Consider the following 14,332-nt stretch of genomic DNA (forward strand, 5'->3'; position numbering starts at 1 on the left):
CAAGAGAGCCCCAATTCCAACTTAGGGCTGGAGCCTTTAGCTGCCACCAAGTAATCAGAATGGAGACTCCTATCAACTTGGTACAATTATTATGGGAGAATATGTTACATAAAACCCCCAACAAAATGTACTTGTCTAACTTGTGAAGAAATGGAAAGCTTTGTAAAAATTGCTAAGGAATACATGATCATAAAAGCAATTTACGAACTAATTGGGTTGGTAATTGAGGTGAATGAGGATGATAGAAATGAGGTGTATACATAACTTTCATCCAACATTCTCATATTAAAAACAAATTATTCTTATGATTTGAATAATAAATGGAGAGAGATTGGCTCGAGCATTCAATAAGTTTCAGTTTATATATTACCAAAAGTACATTAACCTTTGATGGTAAAAACACCCGATAGATCTGACAGACACAGATTCAAGTTCGCAACCTTTTTCTCAGTTTGTTTTACTTTTTTTATAATAAAGACCATATCTATATAATTTCCCTTCTATCAAGAATAGTATAGATTTTTATAATTAAAAGTCAGTGGGGGGGGTCATAATTTTAATTTTGGCAACATTAAGCATGACCAACTTGTGTGCACTGATACCATTTCCTAGTAATAGGACTGATGCAACTATATCTTGTTTGAATTCACCTTTTCTGGATGCTCCACATTAGAATTTTAATGAATAAGAACGACGTTAGACTTGTGGTAGGTGAGGTGGATAGCTACGGGGACAGAGATGGCATCCCTGTATGGAAATCTGTGGGTATGCTGTGCGTGGGTATGACCTGTCTATTGGAGGATTTTAAATTATTTGTTCATATTGCCGGTAATTGAGATATGTAAGAGAGAGTTTTCTACTCTGCCAGTGAGATTTCTTGATTAATTGAAGCTTTTCCAATCAATTATCCACCGACTCCAATGCCACGTTTTTCTGCAAAGTTTGATTAAAATAACATTGACTTCTTTGCACAATAATCTAATTCTCCTTCAGCCAGAGGTACACAATTACCTTCTTGTCTGTAGTTTCCAACCAGTAACCAAAACATTTCCATGTTCTCAGTTAGCTTCAACACCTATAGAAATCGGTGAAAAGGCTCCCTTCGATGGAACGGGTCTTTGGGTTGGGCCTCACATCAGCATAAAATAAATTTAAGATAATTGGAAAGTCTTCAACTTGAAAATGCAGGATTTAAGGAATCTGAAGTGAGAGAGATCGTGATATGAAGATCTTGAATGGGACCCAAATGAATGAATTACAGGGTGGTGGAAGTGTACTAAGTTACAAAAATTCTGAAGAGTAAGACAAACACCTAATTTTCATTTATACTGATAGAATCGTTAACAATTATTGAGCAAGTTTTAAAAGTTGGTAAAGGAGGAAAACAAATTTTTTTGTTGCACAAGCATTTTTGTATTAACAAATCAAAGATATTCAGTGTCGGATGTACAAAATCAGAATTTAAGTAATCTATTAATGAGGTGCTGTTTATGCATTAATCATGTTTATTGGCATAATATGCATTTATTATCCTCCAGCTGGTAAGAGTTCTTATGAGATCACACAACTTGTGTAACAGACTCTGCAATTTATTGTGCGAAATTTTCTTGCGGCTTAATATTGGTGAGACAATAACCATTAAAATCAAATATGAAAACACACAAAAGCACAACTGATGGGCAGCCATGTCCTCACAAATAACCTGATGCCTCCAGCATAGAAACCATTGCGCCTTGTCTCTAGGATTTACAGGCACTGAGTGATGTAGGAGTAGGTTCAAAAGGTTACAGGGGAATTTTCAAAGACACTTGGGTGCCCACCTGCCCTTTATGCCTTTTGAAAACCTTCCCCTCATATGAATATGAACCTTCCTGGACCTCTATTATGTCCATGGCACTGGACTTTATCCTCCTCTTCCTTTCACTGTTATACAACAGAAGTAATTTCACTGAAACCAATCAAGCTTGACTGGCGTACATGAGAAGAATAGGGCCCCACTCTCTCCGTTTGATTTTTATGAGGAATATGATCTGAGCCCTATTGTACCTTTCCTGCATCAAGTTTAAATGAGTCACCGACTGAGGGTCTGATCCAAAGCCCAGTGAACGGGGTTGGGATAAAGCAGAGGTGGGCAAACTGCGGCCCACGGGCCACATCTAGCTCGTGGGACTGTCCTGCCCGGCTCCTGAGCTCCAGGCTGGGGAGACCTTGAACTGACGCTGAGGAAATCTTACCATATGGGCCTGATACCCAGAGACCTGAGCCCCCCACAACGCTGACTGAAGTCAAAGGGCGTGGGGGCAGCTAAGCCATGCTGGAAATGAGGCCCATGTTTATAGCTAGTTCTTTGGCCTTTTTTTCTGGTTCTAGTGGATTTAACTGAAGTCTAAATGAAAATAAAGGCAGGTTTATATCTTTTAACTTTGTATGTTGTTTTAAATAAGCTTACTAACGGGTATGCATCAATTAAGAGATTTCCTCTGGGTTCACTTCCTCCTTGAAGGCAGACTTCCCCTGTAAGATGTATTTTTTCAGGTGTGTCATTCTCATCGGGGGTGCAGCTGGTGCCGCTGTAAATGCTTGCTGGTGATTTTGCAGGTTTAAGAACTTCTAGATCTTCTCTGAAAACCCCCCCTGAAGAAACTGATTCTTGGCTCTTCCATTTCAAATATCAGACTTCCCTTGTTATTGCTCTGTGCTTGTATAATGGTGATTTGAGTGAAGGCACCGAAGGTACATCTGCACAGCAAAGAAAAACTCGGAGCACCGAGTCTCAGAGCCCAGGTCAAGTGGCTCAGGTTGCGGGGCTAAACACAGTGGAGTAGGCATTCCCACTCAGGCTGGAGCCCGGGCTCTGAAACCCAGTGACCAGGAAGGGTCTCGGAGCCCAGGCTCCAGCCTGAGTGGGAATGTCTATGCGGCTATTTAGCCCTGTGGCCTGAACCCTGCGTTCGCAAGTCAGTTGTCCTGGGCCCTGAGACTTGGTGCTGCAGGTTTTCCTTCGCATTGTAGACATACTTTCAGGGTCAGAGCCTCAGCTGGTGCATATTGGTTTTGCTTCATTGACTTTAGTGAAACTATGCTGGTTTACACCAGCTGAGGATTTGGCTTAAGGCATCTACTTTGCTGCTTGTTTGTTTGCTGCTTGTTACCACATGAAATACATGTGGAGTACCCCAAAAAGTTCAGCAAGCAGGCCTTAGGTAGGGTGGCAGGGCAGTGGTGAGAACCTTGTAACCAGTTTGATTGCATTTATAATGATCTCCTATGTGAAGCGTTTGGAGATCTCCTGATGACAAGTGCTAGGTGGTGGTATTTCTCTTATGTATAGCTCAGGTTTCCCAGCGCAAAGAGGCAGGAAGAAAAGTCCTTCCCTAACTGCAACACTTTCCCCCTCTGTCCCACTTCTGCATCGTCAGTTTCACTGTTTCCCCTGCAGAGTTGGTCAATTTCTCTTCTTGTTGGGGTTCACTCTTTTGCATGGCAGCTGCCAGCAAGAGGCAGAAGAAGATAATACTGAGGTGATGCTGCTGGAGGGTGTTTTGACAGGAAAATTTGCTAACCTTTGATTATTCTCCTAAAACGATCCTTCATTTGTAGCCTATCTTGGCCGCTAGTGCAAAAAAGCACCCCCACCCTGGACTGACATACTAGGTGTGTCTCCTTCAGAATAGCATTGGCAGATAGCCTGTGTTCCACTATGGCCCAGGTTCCACCAGGAAATAAACTAGAGATACCAAACCTAAAGACTCTCCTTACACCTGCATATTCATTGTACTCAAGCCTGGATTGATACGTTACATTCTACATTGATAGAAAGGGGTGTTCGAGATCTATCTATGAATCGGGGCTAAGCAACCGCATTAGAAATGACAATGCATCCATTAAAGTAGGTGGTTAGATTGCCCTCTTCCATGTAGTGGCCGGATACAAGATTGGGCGTTGCCAATTCTTTTTTAGATTTTTCTATCTTACCCCTCAAAAGTGTCTTTTTTGTTCTACGTTTGTACGGCGCCGAAGCACCTAGGTTTTACGGCAACACAAATAATAAATGTAGTGATGCCTGGGATTCTGCGCTCTCCCTCCTCTATCTCCTAGTGGTTCAGAGGCATTCACTTTACTAGAAGAATCAAAAGGAAGCAGCCTCCTCTTGCCAAAGCCTGTGATGTGTTTGTCTTGGGTATCAGTTGCTTTATGCTTATGTTACAGAGCTGCCATGTAACTTCCAGGGCTTTTTGAGGAAAGACTTTCACAACATAACATGGGCAGTTCTAATTGTTACTGGTTAAAAGAGGACCAGTGGAAATGCTAACTCACGGCAGTTTTCTTTCCTATGGCCTCCATCTTTGCAGGGCTCCTTAATATTCCTAATTAGCGGCCTAGTGATCCTGGGATATGCCTCCTCCATCAGCACCCAGTCCACGTACCAGGGCGTAGTCAGAGAAATCTGTGGGTCGGCCATTGGGAAGCTCTGCGAGATCTGCTTCATTTTAAATCTCTTCATGATTTCCGTAGCCTTTCTCAGAGTTGTGGGCGATCAGCTGGAAAAATGTAAGTGTCCCTGCTTAGAGAATGGACCTGGCACAGAGTCCCCTTGTTCTGACCATGACCCTAGCCAGGGGGAGGCAAACTTTTTGGCCCGAGGGCCACATCGGGGTTGCAAAACTATATGGAGGGTCAGGTAGGGAAGGCTGTGCCTCCCCAAACAATCTGGCCCCCATCCGCCCCCACCCCCTGACTGCTCCCCCCAAACCGCCGACCCATCCAACCCCCCCTGCTCCTTGTCTCCTGATCGCCTCCCCCCCAGGACCCCACCCCTTATCCAACTGCCCCTTCTCCCTGTCCCCTGACTGCCCTGACCCCTTTCCACACCCCCACCCCCTGAGGGGACTCCCACACCTATCCAACCGCCCCCCCGTTCCCTGACTGCCCCCTGGGACTCTCCACTCCCTGCCCCCTTACCATGCTGGAGACAGCCACGCCACCGTGCTGCCCGGCAGGAGTGGCAGGCCAGAGCGCTGGTGGCATGGTGAGCTGAGGCTGTGGGGGAAGGGGGGCAGTTGAGGAGGGGGGACTAGCCTCCCAGCCAGGAGCTCAGGGGCCAGGCAGGACGGTCCAGCGGGCCGTAGTTTGCCCACCTCTGCCCTAGACCCACCAAAGTAGAAGTGGCCATCCATGTTTGGGCCAATAGCATGAGCTATTGCAGTCTGCATCATTCAGGCTCTCTGCATGTATGTAAACTGCCCCCTAGGCATGCATAAGAGACTCCCAAAACAAATGTGTTGGCCTTGATTTTGGGGCAGGGGTGCCCAACTTGAGATCTCATAAAGATGCCCGATTTTTGGAAAGTGCTGAGTGTCTGGCCCCTTTAAGGCGTCTCCAGGAAAGCACCCAACATCACTAGTCACATTTGGAAAATTAGGCCATTAACTTTATCAGCACAGAGACAATTTTGAGGGAGGCAGAGCGTTTTGGCACACCCTGCTGCCTGTGCGTTTGGCGAAAGGCGGCCATCCTGTCAATCCTGCAGCGGGCCATTTTCTCCATGGTCAATCCCTCCCAGACTTTTTGTAAACTCCTGTTTCCAGCTGAGGCTAGTCCAGCGTCTGCCGAGCTGTATTACTGATGGGACTGCATGTGTGATCCTTACGGCCCTGGAGCCCTCTGTCTGAAACTTGATCTTAATTCCTGGGTGCTCGTGAGCCGTTCCCGTGTGAGATCTTAAAAGCGATTTATGCTGTTGCTGGCCGTATTGCTGCTGACCACTAGGACAACACAAGAGAAGCTGACGCTGATCTCCTACGCCCCCCTGAACCTCCTCTTCCATTTCTCCTCTTCAGTATGTGACTCCCTCTACATGAATGTGACTCTGAGCGGAGAAGGGCCTCCTCCTCCCCAGCACTGGTATACAGATTACCGCTTCACCCTGACTGCCCTGTGTGCCCTGGTCATCTTCCCTCTGTCTGTCCCCAGGGAGATCGGGTTCCAGAAATACACCAGGTACGCTTGGTGCTAACGCCGGAGCTGTGCGGAAGGCTGATAGGCTGAACTGGGACCAAATGCACCCAGCTCTGCAAGCGAGGGGGTGAGAGAAGCATGCTGAGCCGCTGGCAGGGCAGCTGAGCTTCGTGCTCTGTTACCACAATTCACCCAATGTGGGGACTTAAGAGGAGGGACATGGGAGGTGCAGGCTGGTGTGCACCAAGATCACTGTGCCATAAATACCCAGTGAGGCACTGAGCAGCTGCAGGTAGCCTTCAGATATACTCCCAGGTCAGCGGCAGGCCCTCCTCCCTGCCCTGGTCTGCTGTTCTGAAATGCTCTCAAGTCAGCCACTCCCCCTGGCCGGCTCGCAGGAGGAGGAGCTGAAATCGGGCCCATGTACAGCCATCCTCCCGCTGCTCCAGTCCATGCAGGTGAAGCGCCTGCGAGCTTCTGACCATGCTACAGAAACACCTGTCCACAGGTACTGAATCAGGGCGAGGGCTTTGGCTCTGTGTGCGCCTGCGGGACTGAGCCCCACATGTGTGTTAGCTGAGCTCTCGTTGGGCGTGGGACTTGGCGAATTGGTTTCGCTTCTTAGAAAAGATTAAGAAACTTGCTGGTGAACTTGGTAAATACAACATGGCAAGCGAATCCCTAGTGCCAGAGCAGAGCTGAGAAGACAAGCTGGCTGTCAGCCAATAATATCACTTGTAATTGCTAATAAATAGGGTGTGACCTAAAATAAACACCGTAAGAAGAGACTGGGAACACGTTAACATGGCTTTCTCTGACGTCCCGTCCTTTCAGCACCTCTCACTCGGGCAGAGGTTTCTGAATGACGCTACGGACCCCCTAACAATCTCTCACAGGAATGGGGGTGCTAAATCAGTGTCTTGGCCAAACTGCATCTTGGATAATTTTCTTTCTACCTAAATCCCCCTGCTTGCAGTTTCAGTCCAAGATATTAATCTTTCCCGTTCACTCCCTCACACTCCTGCGTTGTGCTGTTGGTGCAGCGTGTCTCTCGCTCCACCCCAGAGGAGGCTGCATTTCAGTGGCAGGTGAGCTCATTCCTGTCTCTGCAAAGCTAAGAAGTGGTGAGTGTTACAGAAAACACGTACGTGCCATAGGGCGTGACTCTGTGCTCCCGCTTTCCCCTCAGTGAATTGGGAGCAAGTCCAAATGAAGTCATAGCAGTGTAAACCAAGCAAGACAGTATCAGAGGGGTAGCCGTGTTAGTCTGGATCTGTGAAAGCGGCAAAGAGTCCTGTGGCCCCTTATAGACTAACAGACGTAATGGAGCATAAGCGTTCGTGGGAGAATACGATGCATGCATCGGAAGACGTGGGTATTCACCCCCGAACGCTTATGCTCCAATACGTCTACAAGGTGCCACGGGACTCTTTGCTGCTTTCAAGTAAGAGGGGAGACTCCGGGCCAGACTCCTGTTAGAGCTAAAACGCTTCTCTCTGTGGACAGGGAGGTGTTTCCCTTTGTGCAGATGCTGGTGCATGTTGGGGGTCTGGCTGCAGTCAGGTGAACTAAAAAGTGCAGTATTTTACCAGTTTCTGTGAGCAGCCAGGTTGCTGCCCTTCTAAATCGCAGTATATTCTGATAGGTTTGTAACGCGCACTCATTGAACATTACAGCCTGCCAACATAGCCTGGCTGAATCTTCATTTGGTACGATAAAAGCTTAACACTTTTCCTCTCCAATCCTTTGTGTTAGTATTTTAGGTACTTTGGCTGCTTGCTACCTGACCCTGGTGATTATAATAAAATACTACCTAAGGACGGAGCATGTTATCCTGTATGAGCACCATTATTCCTCAAGGTAAGTATTGGTGCAACCATTTATCACTGCTTCAAGGGACTCAAGGGGTCCTTGACTTGGCACTAAACCCAGGAGACAAATGTGCTAAATGGCAATTAGGATGCTAACACAACAAATGTGCTGGAACTTCAGGGCTGTTTTTATGCAGTGCCAGGCTGTTAAAACTGCAGGAAAGTCTGCCTGTGTGTTTTTTTTTCCTTTGTATTCCTCCTCCTTGGCTTGCCATGCTGTGCTAATGTCCTGGAGGAATCCTGGATCTGCTGACAATAAAGTTAGTGGCCAGGGCAGCTGCAATCATGCCTGGAGGCGCTAACCTGCGTCTCAGGCCCTTGAGGAGTGCTTGGCTCTCCCTGCCCCAATAACTAATCCAACAAAGTGCATGCTGCTCACTTTGAAACAAGGCTAAGCAATCAATGCCGTTGTAGAGTGGTTAGAGTAGTAACCCTTTTGTTGCTGCTACGGCTGGGATGTGGATGTCTAAGCAGGGGGTTTCTATGTTTTGGGGCCCATCAGATACCTCATATGGGCAACAGAGGGGTGGCTAAAAAATTGGTTGTACATGGATTTAGGTTGCATAAAATAGCAACTTCAGAGTCAGATCCTCAGCTGGCATAAATCAATGCCACGTGCATGCCTTCAGCGGAGCGATGCAGATGATCTGGCCCTCTATTTTGAAGGCCAGAGGATACGTTATGACAAAGGGTCTGTGAGCCATCTGGGTATTTGAGGCATGCAGGCATCCTTGGAAGATGATGAATTCTTGGGGTTGGGAGAAGTGTGTGTTTCAGGGTCTGTCATGGCTGTGTGGCTCTTCAAAGGTGCCTGGAGGGTGTGAGGGAGAACTGGGCATCTGTCCTTTTTCCTTATTTATTTCGCTTCAGTCTGATAAATCAAGAAGGCCTGAAAACCCTCCCCCTCCCCACACACACAATTTTCCAGTGGGAGGCTTTTTCTGCTTTCTTACATTAGAAATTCCAGTCTTGTCAACCCTGAAAGACTCCAGGGCCTTGTCTACATTAGGCAATTGTGCAATAAATTCATTTGGTGCCAACACCAGTTCAGTGGAACTAGCAAGAGTGAGAGCCCTGGCCTCGGCAGGGGGCTGGTGGCTTTGGGCCTCTTCACCGCTGTTAAACCTGCTGAGGAGCTGGTTCGCGGCAGGTTATAAAATGGGTGTGACTGTGGGAGCGCTGTCTGTGCTAGGGGTTCTTTGGCAAACGTGTGGGGCTGCCAGTGGGGAATTATTCCCTCAGGTAGACCAGGGTTTAGGGTGTCCGTGTGCAGTGAAGGCTCCACTCCTGCAACTGACTCCACATGGGCTGACCCTCCTGGAAGCCAGCGGGGCTCCAGGCACGCAGAGTCTGTTGCAAGAATGGAAGCTGAATTGTCTGTTGTGTAAGTGGGTGCAAACTTGCCTCCTTTTGGAATAGCCAGTAGATGCTGCTGGGTTACTTTTCCTGGGAGGCAGCTTTTCGCTGTGGTGCCAGGCAAGGCTGTGAATGTATTTCTCTTCTTGCCCCATTGAGTTACTTTTTCTTCAACTGATCACCTGTGCTCCCCTTCCTCTCCCCATCTGCAGGGTCTCTTCCTTGGCTTCCATGTTCAGTGTCATCCCAACGATCTGTTTTGGATTTCAGGTAACAGCACTGTGTGGATTTCAATTGTCCTTTTCTGTGGGCCAGTCCAGCGGGTTGCTACTACGGCTGCCTTCGCAGAAGCTCTCACTTAACACGATGCCCCAGGCTAGGGAAGGTCTCTTTCCCCGCTGCCCCGTCCCGGGATTCCTGACCAGGACAAGGAACAAGCAAAGAGGACTCCCCCCTTCCCACCTTCGCAAGACCATGCATCCCAGAATCTATGGAGGCCTCTGCCTGCTAGGGTGGGACACTGGGGTGAAATCCTGGCCCCAGGGAAGTCAAAGGCAAAACTCCCCTTGACTTCCATGGGGCTAGGATTTCACCCTGGGAGTTTAGGGAGTTGCAGCGTACATACTTGTCCGGTGCAGACGTAATCCCAACGTTGAGTTGTGTCCTTCATTAGTGAGTCTGAGAGAACGGGGGAAGGGGCTTGATTTAAGGAGCTTCCAGTAATGGGCATCTTTCTATAAGCAGTAGTGTTAATGAGGCTACCTCATGCAGGAAGCCTGATACAGTAAGAGCCCTACATGAGCCAGATGGTCAAGGCAGAATGAGGATTTGGATCTGTGTTCTGGTCCGGTCTCGGAGCAGGCAGAACCAGCGGAACCCAGATCAGAGCTCCCCTGTACTCGGGTCCATAGCAGTGAGGCTGCTTGGCTCAGATCCTGCCCCACGGAAGGGGTGGGGAGAACAAGAACCAGGGGGGTGGTCACTTCCCTTCCCCTGCTGTCTGAGGTGGGGAGAAAGGAACAGCTCTGTTTCCGGCCCTGAGAGGGGTGGCAGTGACCCCTTCCAGAGGCAGAGAACGTCCCCTTGTGTCCTCCTGGGAGGAGGAAGGACCGGCCCTTTGTTTTGGTGACCAGGGAGAATCACTCTGTCTCTGGAGGGGACTCAGGAGGTACCCTCGCAGTCTGCCTCCGGCTGAAGCAGGGGCCTGGGGGAAGGGCGGAGTGGCTGCGTATGGGAGTGGGAAGGTTTGGGGACAGGGTGGTGGCAGGACTGAGGCACAGAGGGAACATGATAAGTGAGAGGGATCCGAGGCCTTTCACCCTCCCTTCACCTGCTCATAAGCATGCATTGTTCTCTCGTGTTTCAGTGTCATGAAGCCTGCATTGCCATCTACAGCAGCATGCGTAACAAGAAACTCTCCCTTTGGATCGTGGTGTCTGTGCTCTCCATGCTCTTCTGCCTGTTAATTTATTCTCTTACAGGTAACCCCTCCCTCTCGCCTTATCCTAACCTGCTGAAACTTCTACCCCCTCCCCTCTGACCCAGAAACCACACTGCATGCCTAGGTCTTGTTGGCAATGGCTTCATGTTAGACCACATGTTCGTATGCAACGTGAAACATGCCGTAGCACTCGGTGTGGACAAGGGCTTTCCTGATCAGCATCGCCTCAGCTAATTGTGCTCAGGATGCCTTTAAATTGTTTGACTAAAGATTGCTTCAACTCTTTGCAGCTCAGCTGCCCTAGAAGGGAGTCCTTTGGCAAGGAAGTTTTATAAATTTGTCTTCCTCCCACATAAGTGATAAATACACACACACAACCTATGTTAAAATAACTTTATTACCATTGCAAAGTCAAGCGTTCAGAAGCTATGAAATGCCAGAATTAAGTTTGCCCGCACAATCATGATGCAGCCCTCTGTTGCGTCCGCATTATAACACAGTCCCCAGTGACATAATCCCCAACTATATTTCCCACAGGACCCCGGCCTCAGTCAGGGCACTGAATGGATGGTGCTCACTTAACAGAATAGCTCCTCATTAAGTGACCACCATCCAGTCTTTCAAATCTTTTACACTCCTGCCCCCCGCCCCCCAAATCAGCCTGAGGCAGACACCCAGCATGCAACATTTGAGCCCAAATGGCTAAAGTTTTGCCAAGTTATAAACAGATTTTTATATGGGACACGTTGGGCAACCTTAATCCTATTGGGATCCAGGAAGTGGGTGGGCGGAGCCCGCCCCCTGCTAAAGGACCCCCTCTCAGCCTAAGGGGCCTGGAAATAGGCACTGCTACCAGCCCCGGCTATAATGAGCAATACGCATTCATTTTAATAACTTTCCTCGTAGTTGGTTCCTACTCCAAACTCCTCCCCATATGGTATCACGACTGTAGCTCAATATCACATTTAATGCCTATGATCTTTGCTGCTTCTCTTGTTTCTAGGGCTTTATGGCTATTTAACCTTTGGTGCTGATGTGGCTGCTGATATTCTGATGTCATACCCAGGAAATGACGTGGTCATCATCATAGCCCGGCTACTCTTTGGCATCTCCATCATTACCATCTACCCAATCGTTCTCCTGCTGGGCAGGTAAGACAGAGGGAGACTGCAGATGTGCACGGCTGTGGAGGGGCAGTGCTTAGGAATGGGCTTATGCCCACGCTGTCACGGTGGTAGGTGTCAGTAATGTAGATTTCACCAAGAGAAGATTTGGAAAGGGATATTACTAAGGGCAAAACGCATCCCACCTCCAAAACACTGAATTGGTTTCAAAGTTAACGCCTTAGGCGGAGACCCAAATGTGGGTGGCTGAAAATCTGCCACCGACTGGGTATCCCTTCACAATGGTGAAGGAAGAAAGCCAGGAAAGGGCTAGTTCTGAAAGGACAATAGGCATTAATAAGTGCGAAGAAGGTTCATAAAGACAGTGGCCACCGTACGGAAGGCAGTGACAACCTCCCCACAAGGGATCGATGAGCAGGGGCTGTCTGAGATTATAAAACCGGACACCCGGGCAAGCAGCCTTGGGGAAGGGTGTGCAGGTGGAAGAGCTGGCATATCAAAAGACACAAGTTGGCGGGGGGGTCTTGTGGAAGGGAAAAGGAAGAGTGCGTCTTGAGGAGCCAGACCGAGGGGAAAGTGAGATTTTTAGCAGGGAGGTATCTTCCCCTCACTGTAACAAAGCTGAGGTGAGTGTAACTCGCTGAGCCCTGTCTTGGCTCGAGCCTCTAGGTGCGTCTGTCATACGAATAGTAAGTTGTCCCAGGCCTTTGTTCAGGGGCAGGAACTTCTGGGCACATGTTGTCCCCAAAGGGACGGGGAGATGGTGAAGCCATGGCCTCTCCCCTGGCGGAGTGTGCTGGGGAAAACAGCCTGTCCCAAACCAAAAGGTGGTGCTTTCCGTCTGCGCACAGAGACGCTTGGGAAAGGGCAGCGAGTGTGCGGGAGGTATGAGCCTGTCTACGCAGACCGCGTGGTCTGCGAGCAACTCCCTGCTGTGGTGGGGCTGAGCTGAGTGCATTGCTCCAACACAATCCAGTGCAAGGAGTTCTGAGCCCAGCACAGCGCTGTATGTAACCTGGCGGTGTCTGTCTGATAGGTCTGTCCTACAGGATGTCTGCCTGAATGACAAGTGCAGGTCTCTCGTGCTCATGGAGCCTTATGAGCGGTGTACAAGGATTGTGCTGACGATGACGTGGATCATCGTGACGCTCGCCATTGCTCTGTTTGTCCCTGACATCAGCGAGGTGATCAGTATTATTGGTGGCATCAGCGCCGCCTTCATCTTTATCTTTCCAGGCACGTACTTGTTAACAGATTAACAAATTAACAAATTAAGTATTGTAATTCAGGAGCTGAGCCTGGGAAGGGTTTGCTGCATTAGTTACTATTGAGCAGTGAGGCTGCCAAACTTCCTTCCCATGCTCTGAGCCTCTGGGGTGAAAACGCTTTTTGTGAATTAATTTCCTCTGAAAACTGGGGTGACAGAAGGGAATTGACACAGAGGCAGGGCTCCTGCTCAGATTTTTCTCTGATCAGGTGCACTGGGAGCTATGTGCGAGTTTAAAAAAATTCTCATTGACCACTGCTCCATTTGCCCCTTTAAACAAAAAAAAACAAACCAACCCAACATCATCTCTCCCCAAGATTTCATCTGGGGGCTCTGAGCTGGAGGGGGAAAGAGGATGGCTTTTTTAAGTTTGCCTTTCTGCGTGGGCCTATTCCTAGAGCAAAGAGCCTGATTGAAAGGCTCCAGAATCCACAGACTCTTTAAAGTAGCCTTCAGATAAGAATCTCCTGCTGTGGCTGCAATCTGGCAGTTTTGGATACAAATAAATGTTCATGAATTTTGTTTGGTAACTTATCAGTGTGTCCATGAATCACAAGTTCTGATTCTCTGCGGCCTTGCATCTTTGTGTAATCCCTTAACCTACACAGAGTAGGTGTAAAATGCAATGAAACAGGTTAAAAATGCTAGGTTTGAATATTTTTTGGGTGCGGGATTGTTCATTCTTCAGCAAAAGGGAGACTCTTCTGTTTAAAGGAATGTGTCTAGAGCTGCTTTTGCAAGGCACTCAGTAGCGTGGTGTTTCTCTGTTCATTGCTGTTTTCAGCCACCACCCTCTTGAGCAAATGTTTTGTAGGTTCCTTCACTGAAGGTGTGAGAGGTAATTATAGCTGGAAGCGCCACTTACTTACTTTTATTTCAAACTTTGTCTCAGGACTGTAAATTCCCTGGTTGAATTTTTTTTTTTTTTTTTTTTTACAGAATCCCTTCCTCTTTGAGCCTCTGGGCTAAAAACTCTTCACATAAACTTGTAGGTGCCAGTTATAATGCTAACTCTGGCCCGGCGTTATCAACATGGCAATTAAGATTTCAAGTGTTCCAAAATGGTGGTCGTGAACTTTCTTGCAGTAATTCCAATAGAAAGTAAAATTGAAAATTTACCGGTATGGGGGTGGGGCCTCGGGCAGAAGGGGTGGGGCTGGGGGGTCAGCCTCCCCCAGCCAGCCCTTCCACATGCCCTGGGCTCCAGTGGAGATTTAAAGGGCCTGGGGCTCTGGCCGCTGCTGCCACAGCAGCGACTGGAGCCCTGGGCCCTTTTAAATCATCAGCCCCGGGGTAGCTGCTCCTTTTGCTCCAC

The 14,332-nt window shown here is 48.4% G+C and overlaps 1 protein-coding gene across 2 annotated transcripts in view; it reads left to right on the plus strand.

Annotated features, from left to right (window-relative positions):
* SLC38A8 (solute carrier family 38 member 8) overlaps positions 1-14,332 on the plus strand; it is a 32,853-nt gene that overhangs the window by 13,130 nt on the left and 5,391 nt on the right. For both annotated transcript variants that reach the window (XM_084644585.1, XM_084644584.1), the window contains exons 3-9: positions 4,353-4,551; positions 5,841-6,000; positions 7,714-7,818; positions 9,398-9,455; positions 10,552-10,666; positions 11,630-11,777; positions 12,787-12,986. In XM_084644585.1, the coding sequence (XP_084500711.1) occupies positions 4,353-4,551; positions 5,841-6,000; positions 7,714-7,818; positions 9,398-9,455; positions 10,552-10,666; positions 11,630-11,777; positions 12,787-12,986 (985 nt within the window). The remainder of the gene's footprint in view (positions 1-4,352; positions 4,552-5,840; positions 6,001-7,713; positions 7,819-9,397; positions 9,456-10,551; positions 10,667-11,629; positions 11,778-12,786; positions 12,987-14,332) is intronic.

The sequence above is a fragment of the Lepidochelys olivacea genome, assembly GCF_965140295.1.
Source record: "Lepidochelys olivacea isolate rLepOli2 genome assembly, chromosome: 12".
NCBI classification, from domain to species: Eukaryota; Metazoa; Chordata; order Testudines; family Cheloniidae; genus Lepidochelys; species Lepidochelys olivacea.